This window comes from Nothobranchius furzeri, chromosome 1 (genome assembly GCF_043380555.1).
Source record: "Nothobranchius furzeri strain GRZ-AD chromosome 1, NfurGRZ-RIMD1, whole genome shotgun sequence".
NCBI classification, from domain to species: Eukaryota; Metazoa; Chordata; class Actinopteri; order Cyprinodontiformes; family Nothobranchiidae; genus Nothobranchius; species Nothobranchius furzeri.
Genome location: NC_091741.1, coordinates 76,939,861 through 76,956,276, shown reverse-complemented (window position 1 = coordinate 76,956,276; position 16,416 = coordinate 76,939,861). Strand labels below are relative to the sequence as shown.

The following is a 16,416-nucleotide window of genomic DNA, read 5'->3' as shown; positions in this document are numbered from 1 at the left end:
TTCCTGTCTTTCCTCCCCCAAAAAATTGTCGAACTTGACCCGTTTCAGAGGCGTGGCGCGTAGAAAATAGAACTGGCGCTTTAAGGGCTGCGACATGCTGCTCCTGGGACGCGACCGACTCGCGCTGCTGACGGCTCCGGTGGAAAAGGTTCTGTTGACCACAGCGGTTCCTATCAGCAGCGATGACGTGCTGCTGCAGACAGTAACTTGCTGCTGACGGCTCCGGTGGAAAGAAGGGATTAAGACTTGAAAATGTGTGTAGAGTTTTACAAATCACTGTGTGTAATGTTATGCAAATCTATGGAGGTGTTTTGTAGCCTGGCAAGCCAGAAAAAATAAATATATTGTTTAATCTTGCAGCAGTCCATTGACGACTCTCGGTCGTAGGGCGGGTTCTACCGTTGTCTTTCAAAAAATCTCTGCATGCTACTGGACAGCGAATAACGTGACTTACTGCAACGGGTGTCGGTAAATCAAGACAAGTCCACTGTTGAAGAAGGCAAAAGTACATCCTTTTCTAAACAAATAATAAATTTTAAATAAAGGACTTAAATACATCTATCTGCTCCTGATTCATCTAGTTCACTGGGCTACGTGTTTTGCTCACTGGAGTATAATTTAACAAATTGTATGGAAATGTTTATTTTAGTAAATAAACATTCATAAAAACGGTAAGTCAAGTCTTGTAAAGTCATCTATAGTCAAGTCCAGTCAAGAAAAAGTAAAGAAAAGTAAAGTTTTGTTTAGGTTTGTTACGTCCACTGACCTGTAGGGGCTCTCTAGAGAGCTTCCTGTTTTGTGTCTGTTTGCAGATCTGCTGCCACACCCTGGTGCACAGCTGGGATCACTTGATCGTCATCAGTGGACCTGCATAAAAGCTCCAGCCAGCCAGTGCTGTAGCCCCTTACCCCTGGGCACAGATTGTGATTGTGAAAGTGAAGGCATTAAAACCTGTGTGGCATAAGCTACTGTGTTATTTAGTGGATACTGGTTTGAATTGGTGTGTGATTTAGCTTATTATTTTGTTAGTTGAGGTTTGGTAGGGGTTCTCTGCCGTTTTATTTGATACATTTTTCTCTTGTTTTGTGGACAGCCACTGCAGCTTATGCATTGATTTTTCTTTTATCATTTGAGAAGTATTGCATTTTGTTTTAGCTGGGGGGGTTGTTTTGGCCTTTAGACCCTGAAGTAAAAATACTTTCCTCTTTTTGTTATAGTGTTTAAAAGCCCCTGGTTTTTGTGTATTAAATTCCATCTTTTATACAAAGCCAGTTTGTGGTTCTTCTAGACGTTAAGTTATTTTACTTTTTTGTGTAACACCCTGATCTCCTAGACCATTCACTTCAGAAGGGTCGTAACAAGGTTAATCTCACAATACACACTTTTATAAATAATCCTCACAAATATATGTTCAATACAACATCAAATTTTTATGTACTGCAGTACTGTTTGAAATTGATAATTTATAAGTAAATCAGTGATAAAAGGGTAAGATTTTAACCAGATCTGGAGATATTGGTATCTGCTTCAGAGTGACAAAGGCCAAATGAGTTGTCAGTAACATTTAAAGAAGGTGGAAGGGGTCATTGTGTGATGTTAGTGTGTGTGTGCATGTGTGTGTTCAGTTGAGAGCTTGATCAGGTGGTGCCATGGTGGCTCACTCCACCTTTTATCTATTTGTTATATGAAGAAATAGGCAGGCTGATGAAGCTGTCACATCATCAGACTCTCAAAAGTTACATTGGAGCGAATGGGACAAACTAGGACTGCATGTGTAGGATACAAGTTTGTCCTGTCAGTTTAATTGTCATCCCTCGTGCTGATGAAAAGTTGCAATAACAACCTAATAATCACAGCTAGTGAGACACATGCAGGACCTGCTGAGTCATCAGCAAAATATGAAAATGTTTTTGCAATATAATATCAGAGCCTGAAATATCCAATTTAATATCAGTTTACTTAGCGAAGCAGATAAAACTCAAGGATTAAATAAAAATGTTGAAACCTGCAGTAATGTGTAGAGAAAAAAATCCTGACAAACAGGGACTCAGACTGCACAACACTGACTTGTTTTGATTCTTCTGACAATTTTGAATGGTTGAAGTACAACAACAGGCGACAACTTACTGTTTTGTGGTAGTTTCAGAGCTGCAGAGACAGACATGAATTAATTTGCATTTTCAACCATGTTACTGCTGTAAATAGGACAGAAGTTTAAAGTTACATATGAGACATTTTTGTGCATGAGTGGATTGTATTTCCATCAAAACCGAAATCACTGTTTAAGTTTTTATGGGTTCAGTTATTAGGAATACTATAGTGACAGAACTTTTATTATTGGTTTTATTTTACATGATTATGGGATCAGCATATTTTAATCGAACACAATCAATTTTGACTTTTAAAATGTTTTTCTCACCTTATCTTCACAATGTAGAAAGCAAATAAATAAATAAATAAATAAATAAATAAAAAGCTGTCTGAGCAAAACATCATACCCACCAGTCCTGTTACATTTGTTGCTGTTAGCTATTTCTGTGGTTTTTATTAAAACTTGCCTTGTCTTTATAATCAGATAAAATAACATTCATTTTGGATATGAAACATAAAAACATTTGTAATCACTGATTTCTGTTTTTTTCTATGAACAATGGATCCTTTTAACCTTTGTTTTTAAAGCATACAGACATTAGTAACCTGCAGGCTTATAAAACTCTGTTTCAAGTTCAAATTTTTGGACATTTAACAATTTTACAGATTAACACAGCAGAAGGGACATCTATTTTCACAATTAAATAGAATGAGTGGCTTTTGTTCCCAATCCAAAGAGAACAGAATGATTCCTTTAGTTAAAAATAATACATTGATCCAAAATTGCAGTTACAATCGTGAGTGCAAAAGCAAGGACACTGAAATGAGCAATCTGAGTGTGGAATGGAACAAAACATTTAGAAATGGTCGGTTTTGACTTGAACACAACAGCAATACGTTTCCATACATCCTAAAATATGTTCATCTCAACTGTCTGAGCAAATGGAAATTCACTGACCAGTACTTGATGTTTTTCTCAAGTAACAGTACAGATGAAGGGGTGGAAAATTACTTGAGTAAAAGTGGAAGTCTCCGAGAACTGTTTTACTTAAAAATATTAAAGTGTGCATTTTGAAAAGTAAAACAGTTGAAGTATTTTACTAACATTTAAATATGCAGTGTGTGTGTGTGTGTGTGTTCTTGTACATATTACATACTGAGGACCATTTTCCCTACAATGTGAGGACATTTTTCAAAGTGAGGAAATTTTTTTGGTCCTCACTTTCTTTTAGAAGCTTACCAGAAGCTTACTATACCAGTTAGAGGTATAGTGCAAATTAGGTTTTAGCTAAGGTCAGGGTCAGGAATAGATCAGCATTGGTTATGGTTAGGGTCGGGGTATGGGTTAGGCATGGTGGAATCACAAAAATGGATGGAAGTCAATATAGGGTCCTCACTATGATAGTGTGTGTGTGTGTGTGTGTGTGTGTGTGTGTGTGTGTGTGTGTGTGTGTGTGTGTGCATGCACTGTCGGATCTGGGGGAAAATGCTAAATAAATTACCGTTGAAACTGCTGTACGATGTGGTTAAGAGAGTTTGCTGCTACTTTCCATCAGACCGGGGGTATGGGGTGGAGGTTGGCATAACAGAAATTAAAGTACTTTAGAAAAATGAAGTGGAGTAGAAAGTACAGATAACTGCTTTAAAATGTAGTAAAGTAAAAGTATAAAGTAGGCCTCAAGATTACTTAACTACAGATAGAGAAAACATGTACTTAAGTACAGTAATTAAGTACTTTGTACTTCACTACTTCACTGCATTTCTCTGTGTTAAAATACGTTTCACACACTGAATATTGTTTATTTGTTGCTCTAGCTGTGCACCTTGTTAGGCTGAAACTAGTTTTCTCATCTTTATGTTCAGCATGAAGAAGAACGAGTTCAACAGTAAACAGAAGAGAACTGGTCAGTGCAGTGACTAGAGCGTGAACCCGACGGCGTTAGGACCCGGAGTCCACCACTGCCAGGAAGCTGGAGGCTGGGCCGGTCGGCGGCAAAGGAGGGAGGGCAGTGGGGGACCGCCAGCGGCGCGAGCTCCAGACACTGGCAGCGGCGGGCGCGAGCGATGCGAGTGAACGGCTGATAAAAGAGCAGACAAAACAGAAACACACCCTCGCCCGGTTCTCATCTTGTTCCAGCGGCGTGAAGGGAGAACTCTCAGCTCGCCCAACATGTCGGTGTCGGTGTCTCTGCAGGAATACGAGTTCGAGAGGCAGTTCAACGAGGAAGAAGCCATCCGATGGATGCAGGAGAACTGGTGAGGCTAGTTGTGCTTTTCAACGTTAGCGCCTCGTTTTTTAAATTCCACTCGAGTAAATCGCGTCGTCGTCCTGCTAAATTAGAAGTGGAGGCTTCGACAGGGCATCAGCTTTGCTCAACGGGATTAAAGCGGGCAGTATCCTGTTATATAGCAGGCTCACCATCATCATCTGCAAATTACTGAACACCATGCTGATTCCTAAAACAGAAACTAATCTCCTCTCGGGCCCTTTAGCAGGACTCTGCCACACTTTGGTAAATCTGCAGCTGCATCCTTCTCGGTTAGGATTTGTCCTTGACGTCCTGTGATTCATTCTGTGGGCACCAGCCTGGTTTTCTAAAGGTCATCCATCCTCCATCTGCCTCGTCCACCCCAGTCACTGGGCCAGTGGTTTATTAAGCCCGGTCTGCCATATGCAGGCACACTGCCACACACAATTCTTGCTTTTGTCCTTTCTAAAACAGGCTTGGGATGGGAAAATATCTTTAAATACATTCAGGATTACAGAATATTTAATTTTCAATAGTAAATTTACCTATACATGTTTAAATATACATAATATACATAGTATAAGTATTCAAAATCTAGTTAGATGAATTTTAGGAGTTGTTTATTGAATAATGATCATATAATTAAGAGTGCATGAATAGATTGGAGATTTAACTCAATCAATATTCGGTGGAACTGCAAAGGGTTAAAAATAAATACATACTTTATAAAATAAGTATCTGCATAAATAAAAGCTACAGAATTGTGCAATCTGACAATGAAATTGTGAAACTGAATGTTATGTAAAAGTCTAAGCTAAATGTTATGACAGTTTTTCATTCTTCTATTAAAATGTGCTTATTAATATAAAACACGATTTCAGAGGTGATTTTTTCCCCAATAATGCAAATGATTATTCAGCCATTTTTATGTAATTCATTCAGTTTTTATAATATTCCTTTTCACAAAGTCTATAATGTTTTTTTTCCCTGATAGCTAATTTATTATATAATGACACTTTTCAGTAGAATGTCTTAGGCCCTGTCCACACGTAGCCGCAGATCTGCCAAAACGTAGATATTTTTCTACGTTTTGGCCTGTCATCCACACGAAAACGGAGTTTTTTCACACGAAAACGAATCTTTTTAAAAACTCCGGCCAAAGTGAAGATCTGCGTTTTCTCCGTTTTGGGTGTCTGCGTGTGGACAGACAAAACCGGAGTTTTAAGGTCCGCAACGTCACTTTCCGCGACAAAAAAATGCTGACATCACGTGTGCGACCTGTGTTTACACTAGCCGACAGCATGGATGCCCTCAGAGCTGCACTCGCTTTATCAATTGTCCAAGCGCTTTTTGCTTGTTTGTTTTTGCAAGTGGAATTACTGCTCCTTGCGGAAGACCACAGACGAAGGACGAGGTTAAGAACGGGGGAAGTACTGCTGCCTACAGGTCTGGCATGTCCTTAACAACGTATTTATCCGGGTACGTGTGGACAGAGTTTTTTTTTTAAACGAGGTGGTGTGGATACAAGTTTTTGGAGGGGCGGATATTTGTTTTTTTTTTTAAAAACCCGGCTACGTGTGGACTAGGCCTTAGTCTGTCCATCAAGACAAAAAGGGCAGAGCTAGTTTATGATTGGCTGCTCATTCAATCAGACATAAGCAATCAGTCACAAAGTATGGAATTGGGCCTGCATTAGACGAGCCGATATCCAGGGAAACTAAACGATGTTTAAAGATTAGCCAAGGTTTAGCAGGCCACGCCCACTGTTTTGATGGACAGATTAAGACATTCTGCTGAAAAGTATCATTGTGTAAAATAAATCAGCCTTCTGAAAAATGTTATGAAATAAGGAAAAGGACATTGTGTACAAAAGCTGACACAATTCAATGAAAGCGCCTCAAAAATAATTTGTATTATTGGGTAAAAACTGCTTCTGGAAGTTAGCACATTTTAAAAGAAAGATGAAAAATTGCATAATATTAAGCGTAGATTGTTTTACTTAACATCTGTATTTCAAAATTTAATTATCTAGTATCTATTGATGTACATGCATGTCTCATGTCGAGTTATTTATTTATTTATTTTAGAACACTTTTGAGTTCCATAATATTCACCATGATCATCAGTGATTGGCCAATTAGAAACTAAACATTCTGATTGAATTCAGGTGTATTTTTTGGAGTTGTCCCGTCACTATTTTACCAAAGTGGGCTGCCTGAATGTTTATTTTTTCTCCCCAAAACACAGCTAGAACACCGAACACTGCTAATATCAGCCATAAAAGTGCCACAAAAAGAAGAATGAAAAGCAATTAAACAATCAGATGTGCCATTCCGTCGGTTTGGCTCTAGCTGAGCTACAGCAGCAGAAATCTACTCCTCTCCCACCCTTGCTTGCTGCTACCACAGTAACACTTTTTAAACCAGAGTAAACCCCAGATGTGTACTCACCAAGTGAATACTTTTCAGATTGTTACATCTAATGCTTTTCCTCCCTGCCGTGGACATTTTCTCCTTTTAGACATAAATTGTTCAACTGTTACCGGCATAGACATCAATATATGGCTGCGGTTACCGGTAGCTTATTCAAATAGCGCCAACTCCGGACTCTGATTGGTTATTTTCTCATTTAGTCCCGCCAGTTCCATTAGCTGATTGGTATTTTTCCCGTACTCCCATATTTTTAATTTTTTGATAGGATGTTTGTTACTATCAATTCCCGGTGTCTTCTTTTATTCATCAAAGAAACTTTAGATCAATATTCATCATAATTTTATATTTATACACTTATATTTTTTAGTTTTTGTTTTAGTCCACAAAAATTCATTTTTCACTAAAAACAAAAGTATTTCGTCAACAAAATTAGACTTAACTCAAGTACCTCTTAAAGTGAGAATGTGTAGTTTTTACTGTTAAAGCTTCTTTCCGGAGTATTTCTCTTATCCAATGGCACCTTCTAGTGGCTGACAAGCATATTGCACAAAACCGCTGTTCCTCTGTTATTTTAAGATGGCGACTACTCGTTTCTGCTTATAAATGTGCTTCTGTAGCCGACAAACAGAGCTAAAACACGTTTTTATGAGTATTATTCTCATGTCATGTTGTGCTTTCATATATTTATATTTTAGAGACTTTCTTGTCCGTGAAAAGTTCATCAACTCTGCATCAGCCGAGGCATTCCTTAAATCTGAAGCAAATAAGCGGTTGTCTAACGATATTGGTTAGTTCTGGTCGGCACTCAGTTTCCTATTGCACGGAGCTCTGCCGGGCAGGGGACGTGCTTAGCAAAAAAAAAAAAAAAAAGACGTATTGCTTAAATTATATCACAGTACATGATAAGTTAATCACTTTTACAGATTTCTGACAAATCATACATAATTTCTGAAAGAGGAAAAGTCCGGAAAGCAGCTTTAATCTCTGTAAATATTAATGAAAATGTTGTTGAAAATTTATGAAATGATGCCTAGTTGTTGGAAAATATTGGCGGCTTCGTAACATATAACCATAAAAATTAGGTCTAAAATACACGGGAGCGGGTCTAGGTCTGGGCAACGCCATATTAGATACCATGTTTCCTTCTAGGGGAGCCCTTGAGGACAAAATGCATTTACTGACTTGTAACAAATGGTTAAAATTTTTACCATTCATAAACATTGTTTTACACATTTATCTCTTCACTCTTTGCCAGTGATGAAAAGGAATCTGATGTACTTGTCATTTTGCTGAAGTTTGTACTCCCTGGGGCTTTTTGACCCTAATGGGCATCTGTTGGTAAGGTCTTACTCCAACACAAGAATACAGCTTGTTTGCAATGGTTTTGGTACGTACTACCCCCCCCATCACCAGGAAAAATACACACTGTCACTTTAAGCCCAAGTCTAAATGGTCCAAAGTTGATGCTAAAGCCTTTTCAAGCAACACCATCTTTGTAGATTTTTTTCTGTCACAGCTCTGGTTCTAAGCCTGCCAAACATCTCTCTACAACCATCCAGCTCTGTGATTGGCCAGACCCAACATTGTTTGGGCCAATGTTAGACTTGGTAAGGGTACAACAGATGGTGACTAGACCAACCTGCAGGGCAAAATCTTTTGCTACTGCGTGAATAACATTGTTCCTGGTATTTGAGCTTGCAGTCACTAAGCACTCATTCAGACTACCAATAAAATATCCTCCAGATAAATATTGGGTATGTGTGTGTGTGGGGGTGGGCGGAGTTCTGTAAAATATAGTTATTGAAAATTAACTGGAATTTGCCTAAATCAGAAGCCATGCAAGAAATTCGTATTGGTCCCCAAAACCAGAATTTATGCATTTCTAAAAATACACCAAGGGAGAAAACTCATAGAAAGTGACATGATCCAACAGCGTAGTTTAACCTACATATTATCGGTGCAGATTACAGAATAGTTTTAATTGAAAAGTTAATAGCACTGTCAATAATATATCTTTTTTTTGTGACTGATTCATTCACTCTAAAATTGCTGGTTTTAGCAAAAAAAAAAAAAAAGGATCAGTTTAAACTTTAACTTATTACTAAATAATCTCATTAGACAAGCTTACATAGATAAACTGTGTTTGAATAATCGATTGCTCATGATTCCAGCTAAAAATACATTTGTGTTGTGTCACCGTTTTCTCAGGTTGGTGCTTGTGCAGTTTTGCACAACCTCCAACATTATTACACATTGATGTTTTACAGTCTCTTTTGCTGTTAAGTAAATATTGCCTTGTGGTTGTGTGCAGTGAGTCGTTTATTATGTAGGTCATGTTCGGGTCTATTCAATCGTTCTTTTGCATGGGCTCACTTGAGGGTACTAGCTGTCCAGGTCCATGTCAGGTTGATGAGAAAATGCCTCAAAGCACAACAAACTGAGTCATGCATTGAGCTAGCGTGAGCTTCATTAAGTATACAGCGGAATTCTAAAATAGCAGCACATGTGAGTTTTTAATCATGACTGTTTCATCATTAGTTTGAGTTGACTGTAGGAAACAGTCACATTTCAGTCAAATTGTTAAGAAATTCAGTTTTAGGAGGCACCATTAGAAGTTTTCTTCTCATTCATTGAAACATGCCTGCGTGTCAGTTAGAAAGAAGGAGACAGCATGGTAGCAGTGTGCTGGAGCTGTCCATGCCCTGGTACTGACTGCAGACCAATAACATTCATCATCTGATGTCTGCTGACAGCGTGTTAACCAATCAGATTGCAGCTGATCTGTGCCGTCCTCTCAATGCTGTTCTTATAGTAGCCAGACTGAGCCAGTGCTCATGGCCCTCAGGGCAAAAACCACAGAAAAATGGAATGTGATTGGTTGTTTATTCCATTTTTAATATAGACAGAGAAAGTAACCGTGACATTTTTATAGCGCAAGGGTCAGGTCTTAGAATAAATGTTGAAAAAAGGTATCCAGGTGGAAAGAAATGAAGGAAATAAATGCATAAAATGTACCACTCTTTGAAACAATTTAGTGATTTATTCAACACGTCCGAAAAAGCCTCTCTGGGGTAGTATTAAACTTTGAGGAAATTTATTTTAATTTCCATCTGTTTGTCAATTATTGATTACTCTTTAGCAGTTCTTAGAGAACGGTAAATCTCAAAAGTATGGTTTGCATTTCTCTGACTTGCAAAATGATTTCTCTAGACTTAAGTAACTGAAGACAGTATAATGTATCATTTATTTTAATGTTTGGTTTGAATTGTAACTGGGGTGTTCTGATCACATTGTTGGAAGCCCCAATCCTATACTTCACCAAAGCATTAAAATAAGGTTTCCTTGGGAGTAGGGTTGTCACGGTGTGAAAATTTAACCTCATAGTTATTGTGACCAAAATTATCACGGTTTTCGGTATTATCACGTTATTTTTTTAAACGTGTTACATTTTCAGACAACTAAATAAACCCTGTATATCAGGAAAATATTGTCCTCAGTTTGTGTCTAAATTTTGCCTAAAATGTGTTATTTTGTAATTATGTTGTTTATTTGTTTACACATTTCCCCTTTAGTCTTTAAAATACCAATATTTGCCCATAACTTCTTATTTTATGTCTGTTTGATGTCATCATTTTAAAAATATTAGATCAGATGATACTCAGTACTCAAGTAGCCTTTTAATCAGATACTTTTTTACCCTTACTTGAGTAATAATCCCTATATCAGGAAAATATTGTCCTCGGTTTGTGTCCTTCCAGTGAGCTTTGCAGATTTGGGAAAATGTCATCAGGGAGTAATCATTGAATTCATAATTATTCTCGGAGAGAGACCAACTCTTATCTGCCCCTGGGAGCCCCGTAATGCATAGCGTCATTTCAACATGGGGGTGTCCGCGACACGGTTTATATGCAGGTAGCGGCGCTGCGGCTGCTTTATATAGCGACTTGTTGCATTCTCCCTCAACCCAAATCCTCGGATCACACATTTTAGCTAAAACTCTAACGTTAGCTTGCCTTGCATTGACTGTAGAGTTGTGGGTGATGGTCACGCAGATGTGTCATGAGATTTGAAGCGTTGCTGCCTTTCACAGACACTTTTTCTGCACGTGCTGCAAGCAGGATATAGCTGTCTTCTATCAGCTGTCCCTCGGCATTCTTCAAATATCCAAGAAATGCGCATACTTCCCACTTTGTCTTCTTTGAGGGATAATAAATGTCCTTAGCGCTGCCGTCTCCTCCTTTGGCCGTTATTTCAGCTTTAGCTTCAAGAAAGTTTTGGTCGTAAACAACAAAGTGCGCATGTGCCGCCGGCAACTTCAGCAGATGATACGGTGGCTGGTAAGAGTCACCGCGCCTACACCGCAGCCACGGTAATCCACAGAGATAATATATTTTTTAAAAAACAAGACGGTTATTATTATTGTCTACTTTTTTACCGTGATTTACCGCTACACCGGTTACCGTGACAACCCTACTTTGGAGAGCATGTTATGATGTCTGAATCACTACCTGCCTTAAATTGATAGACATTACAATTTTGTTGTTCAAAAACTAAAAAATATTGATGTAGAGGAACTTTTTGAAATTAAATCTAAGCCATTGTTTTCCATTAGAAAATTGCTATCTCTGGATGCATTTAGAAAGTTGTGTTTATTGTTTTATAATGTTAAATAATGTTGGTATCCACACCTTCATCTCCTCACGCTTAGACTATTTTAACTCGCTTTTCACATGTCTGAGCAGAACCTCCCTGAACCGTCTACAGGTGGTTCAGAATGCCTGTGCTCGGCTTCTGACCAAGTCCTCCAAACACACCCACATCACCTCGCTTCTCTTCCAGCTTCACTGTCTGCCAATTAACTTCAGGGTTCTTTTCAAGATCCTGGTTCTGGTCTATAGGGCCTTACATGGACAAGCACCATCATACATTGGTGATCTTCTCAGTCCCTACACCCCCAGCAGGTCCCTGAGGTCCAGTGATCTAAACCTACTGGTTGTGCAGCGCACCAGGCTAAAGACCAAAGGTGACGGATCATTTGCTGCTGTGGCCCCCTGAGCCTGAGATGAGTGGACTCAGTGGTCTCCTTTAAAAAACAGCTGAAGACTTACCTGTTCAGGCTGGCTTTTGCGTGACCTTTGTAACCACCCTCTCCATATTCTGCTCTTATTCTGCCTTTCCATGGATCCACTGATTTCCCTCTTTCCTATTAATTTTTCTCTCTCCCTTTCCTTATAGTTTTTTAATCACAATTGATATTTTTTTCTAAGTTCAAACATATTTTCAATCATTTTTTGACATCTTTTTATATTTAAATTGTTTTTGTTCTTGTGAAGCGCCTTGTGATTTTTATCTTGAGAGCCGCTATTAAAAAAGATAGTTTTCTTTCTATAAATCAGATCTTTTCCACTCGATTCAGATCATTTGAAAATTAAGTGATTGGATCGGATCATCGGATCATCCAATAGTGTAACAGTACACTAAACATGGAGCTGAATTTTATGTTAATGAATTTAATATTAGGTTTAGTCCCTATTGCCAGTTTTTGAGCAGGCCCAAAAAAAGGTGACTAATAAATGACCACAGGTAGGGCTGTCACGGTAACCGCAAAAATGAAATATCGCAATATGAAGAAGCCCACCGCGCTGCATCATGGGCCACCGCGATTACTGAACGTGATTCAACTCAATGATGCATGTTGAGAAGGATGGCTGCACTGGTATCGAAACGAAACGTTACTTCGCTCCTTTGGGAGCACTTTGGTTTTCAGTACGTCAGCTGCTGCACAGCCAGAGTCCTTGGCCGAGACAGAGCTGCCACCAGCGGCAAAAAAATAATAATAAATGCTCGGAGACCTGCTGAAGTCCCGGACAAGCACTGCTTCTGCAACCGTCCCGAAGAGAGTTTGAGCCGAGCTGGAGCTCACTCGCTACCTGCAGGAGGAATGCATCCACCCTAAAGAAACCCCCTGACATGGTGGAGCAACAACCGGGAGAGATTCCCTTTGCTCGCCAGTCGCACGCAAGTACGTGTGCGTAAAGTGCAAGGAGCGCACCATCCGAGAGGGTTTTCAGTGTTGCTGGAAATGTTGCCACCTCTCTCAGATCCTCTCTCAAACCGTATATAGTTATCATGCTGGTTTTCCTTGTGGGTAATAGGGTTGTCACGGTAACCGGTATAGCGGTAAACCCCGGTAAAAAAGTTGACAATAAAAATAACCGTCCAGTTTTTAAAAAACTAAATTATCTCGGTGGGTTTACCGTGGCCGCGGTTTCGGTGTGGTGACCCTTACCAGCCACCGTCGCTTCAGCTGAAGTTCCCGCGGCGCGCACACGCACTGTTTACTTTGCAACGGCACCAAAACTTTGAAGCTGAAATAATGGCCGAAGGAGGAGACGGCAGCGCCCAGGACATCCATCAGCCCTCAAAGAAGACTAAATCGGAAGTATGGGCATATTTTGGATTTCTGAAAAATGCTGAGGGACAGTTAATAGAAGACGGCTATCCCGTTTGCAGAACGTGCAGGAAACAAGTGTCTGCAAAAGGCAGCAACACTTCGAATCGAATGGCACATCTGCGTGACCATCACCCACGTCTCTACAGCCAGTGCAAGGTAAGTTAACATTAGCGTTTTAGCTTAAATGCATGACGTGAGGACTTTTGGTTGAGGGAGAATGCAACGAGTCACTATATACTGCAGCCGCAGCGTCCTCTGCCAGCATTTAAACCGTGTCACGGACACCCTGTTGCTGGATGAAGCATCTTATTTGTTGATGATGAAGAGAAATATACAATTAGTTCCTTGTCATTGATTTGTTTACTTATTCAATGCCATTTATACTTGAACATTTGGATTTGATTACATAGTGTAGTAGTTATTTTAGTAATTTGTTTAAAGTGGCTATTTATTTTAAATACATATTTTTTTAAGGTTGACTTGTACAGCGCTCAAGTCAAGTGTGGACTGGAGTTTTAGATTTTCATTTTGATAATGAAGAAAACAAGTATATGAGAAAACAAGTGGTGTTTATTTGATTTGTTTACATATTGTTTATGTTTCGAATGTTTGGATTTGTATAATTTAAACCTGCACTGACTACTGTAACAAGTTCCAGAAAAAGAAGCTATTTGTTCCTTTACTTGTGAAAAGTTGCACTTTTGCTAAGGCTTTGTGTTATTTTAGGTTTAATAAACACTGTTAAACCTTTTCAGAACTATTTCAGTTTGTGTAGAACAGGACTATCAATGCTTTCTGAACATATGCAACACCGTTTAAAAAATACCGCGATAATACCGAAAACCGTGATAATTTTGGTCACAATAACCGTGAGGTTAAATTTTCATACCGTGACAACCCTAGTGGGTAACAAGGACGTGACCGGGCTATAAATCACCGTCATTCGTGTGTGTGAAGGTGAAAGTGATAGTGCCCCGCGCCCGGTACATGTAATTTTTTATGCTTGATTTTAAACAGCTAAACAAAATGGGGACTTGTTTCTTATTTGATAGATGCTGCAGCCAAATTTGCATTTAAAAGTTTAACCTTCTGAATTTTTTTGTTTTTAAGTTCAGTCGGACTCTGACTGTCGGAGAAACAATCGTTACTGCGATCTGTGTTGTTACTGCCCTTTGATCTGCATTCAGTAAAGTGTTATAAAAGAAGGCACGGCAATTTTTAACCTTTTTTAAATGTGTAAACATTATGTTTAGATACTACTGCAATAAAAAAAAGTGCTGCAATAATATCGCACACCACAATATTAAGCCACCCTGAATCACCGCAGGGGGAATTCCTCAACCGCGACAGCCCTAACCACAGGTACATTGCTGTATTTCTGGAAGCTATGACCTGAAAACAAGCAAAGCAGAATCTCAAAGTCATTGAACCAAGAATGAGATTTTTATTATGATCAGAATTTTCTTTGTTATATTTTTTTGCGTACATTAGGAGGTATTTAACTTTGTTGTTTTGCTCAGAGACTAGACTGGTTTTCTTTTATGCCAAGATGTGTGATCGTTTTGACGTATCTTATCTCATTAAGTATCCTTGTGGGTTTGGGCCTTTAGCTCAGCTACTGTTTCTGGGACTTGATGTGTTCATGAGATAACTGTCCTTCCTTTAAGTTTCACATTACTTAATTAGTCCGAGAGCACCTTGACTCTGTTTTAACTCTCCTGAGGCAGTCTGTTAAGTAGAAGAAGCCAGTAATACGTATCATTTTGGTTGTTTTTAACAGAACTTGTTGCACTTCTTTGAAATGACACCGACACTCACTGGGTGCGTTATTATGGACACATTCCTAGTAACTGGTTTGACTCTCCTGTCTTGAGAATTACTTTAATTCTTAATGACATTGATTCAATATGGTGGAAGCATTTTATTAGAAGTTTCTGTCCATACAGACATGACATCATCACACAGTTGCTGCTGATTTGTTGGCTCCATGTCCATCAGGTGAATCTCCTGTTCCATAACACCCCAAAGGTTCTTGACCCAATTGAGATCTGGAATCCGTGGATACCGCTGGACTTTTATCATATTCAGGGAACCAGTTTAAGATGATTAGAGTATTGTGACATGATTTTGCACTTCCTGTTCAAAGTAGCCATGGTAGTATATGGTGTTTAAACTATGCTCAGTTAATACTAAGGGTTTCAAAATTCACCAAGAAATGGCTCCCAAATTATTGTACCTCCACCCACTTTTTTATTGTCGAGTTTTGGTGATCTTATGTGAATTGTAGTCTCAGTTTCCTGTTCATAGCTGCCAGTAATGGGACTAGGCGTGGCCTTTATTCTGCTGTAGCCCATCTACTATGAGGTTTAATGCATTATACTTTTATTGATCGTATTGTGCAGACCTTGATCTTAGCTAGTGGTTATGTGAGCTACAGATGTGCTTCTATTATCTCAAACCAGTCTGTCTAACCACCTCTGCCTTCTGACATCAACAAGGCATTTTTGTTCACTCATCTGCTGCTCACTGAATAATTTCTCTTTTTTCAGTCCATTCTCTGTACACCCTAGACTCACTGTGGGTGAAAAATCCAGTAGATCAGCAGGTTTTGAAATACTCAGACCAGTCCGTGTGGCAGCAACAGCCATGCCACATTCTGAGCCCCTTAAATCACCTTTTACCTTTTTCTGATGCTCAGTTAGAAGTCACCTTCACCACAGGTCTAAATGAATTGAAATGATGCCGTGAGATTGGATGATTATTTGTGTTAACAAGCAACTTACGGTGATGGGTCGCTTTGCTCTGCGTTTGGTGGGGATGCCTACTCATCATTACCTTGGTAAGAAAGGGACTAGCTCTGGTGTACAGGAATGGTTGAGTCCTCTGCAGCAGGACCAGGACCAGAGCGAGTAAGGTGTGAATGGGGAGAGTGAGTGGGTGTATGACGTACATTATTGTATATTTGTGTTTGTGACCTTATATGTCAGATAGGGTCTTGGACTCTTTCCTTCTCCTGGGACATCTTGTGGTGCTACAACATCCTTATCTAACCTCCCCCTGCCACATTTCCTGCCAGTGGGTGGTGCCTCCGTCTGCCAGTTTGGGGATGAACATTTTTGGGATATGTCTGCTCGCTCCCAGCGGCTGCCTGGTGGGGTCCAGATCCCTGGGCTCTGTCGAGGTTTGGGTG

The 16,416-nt window shown here is 39.4% G+C and overlaps 1 protein-coding gene across 1 annotated transcript in view; it reads left to right on the top strand.

Moving 5' to 3' along the window:
• The first annotated feature begins 4,082 nt into the window (after positions 1–4,082).
• elovl6 (ELOVL fatty acid elongase 6) overlaps positions 4,083–16,416 on the top strand; it is a 42,372-nt gene continuing 30,038 nt past the window's right edge. Inside the window, exon 1 of the mRNA XM_015950563.3 lies at positions 4,083–4,347. Within this exon, the coding sequence (XP_015806049.1) occupies positions 4,262–4,347 (86 nt within the window). The 5' untranslated portion in view covers positions 4,083–4,261. The remainder of the gene's footprint in view (positions 4,348–16,416) is intronic.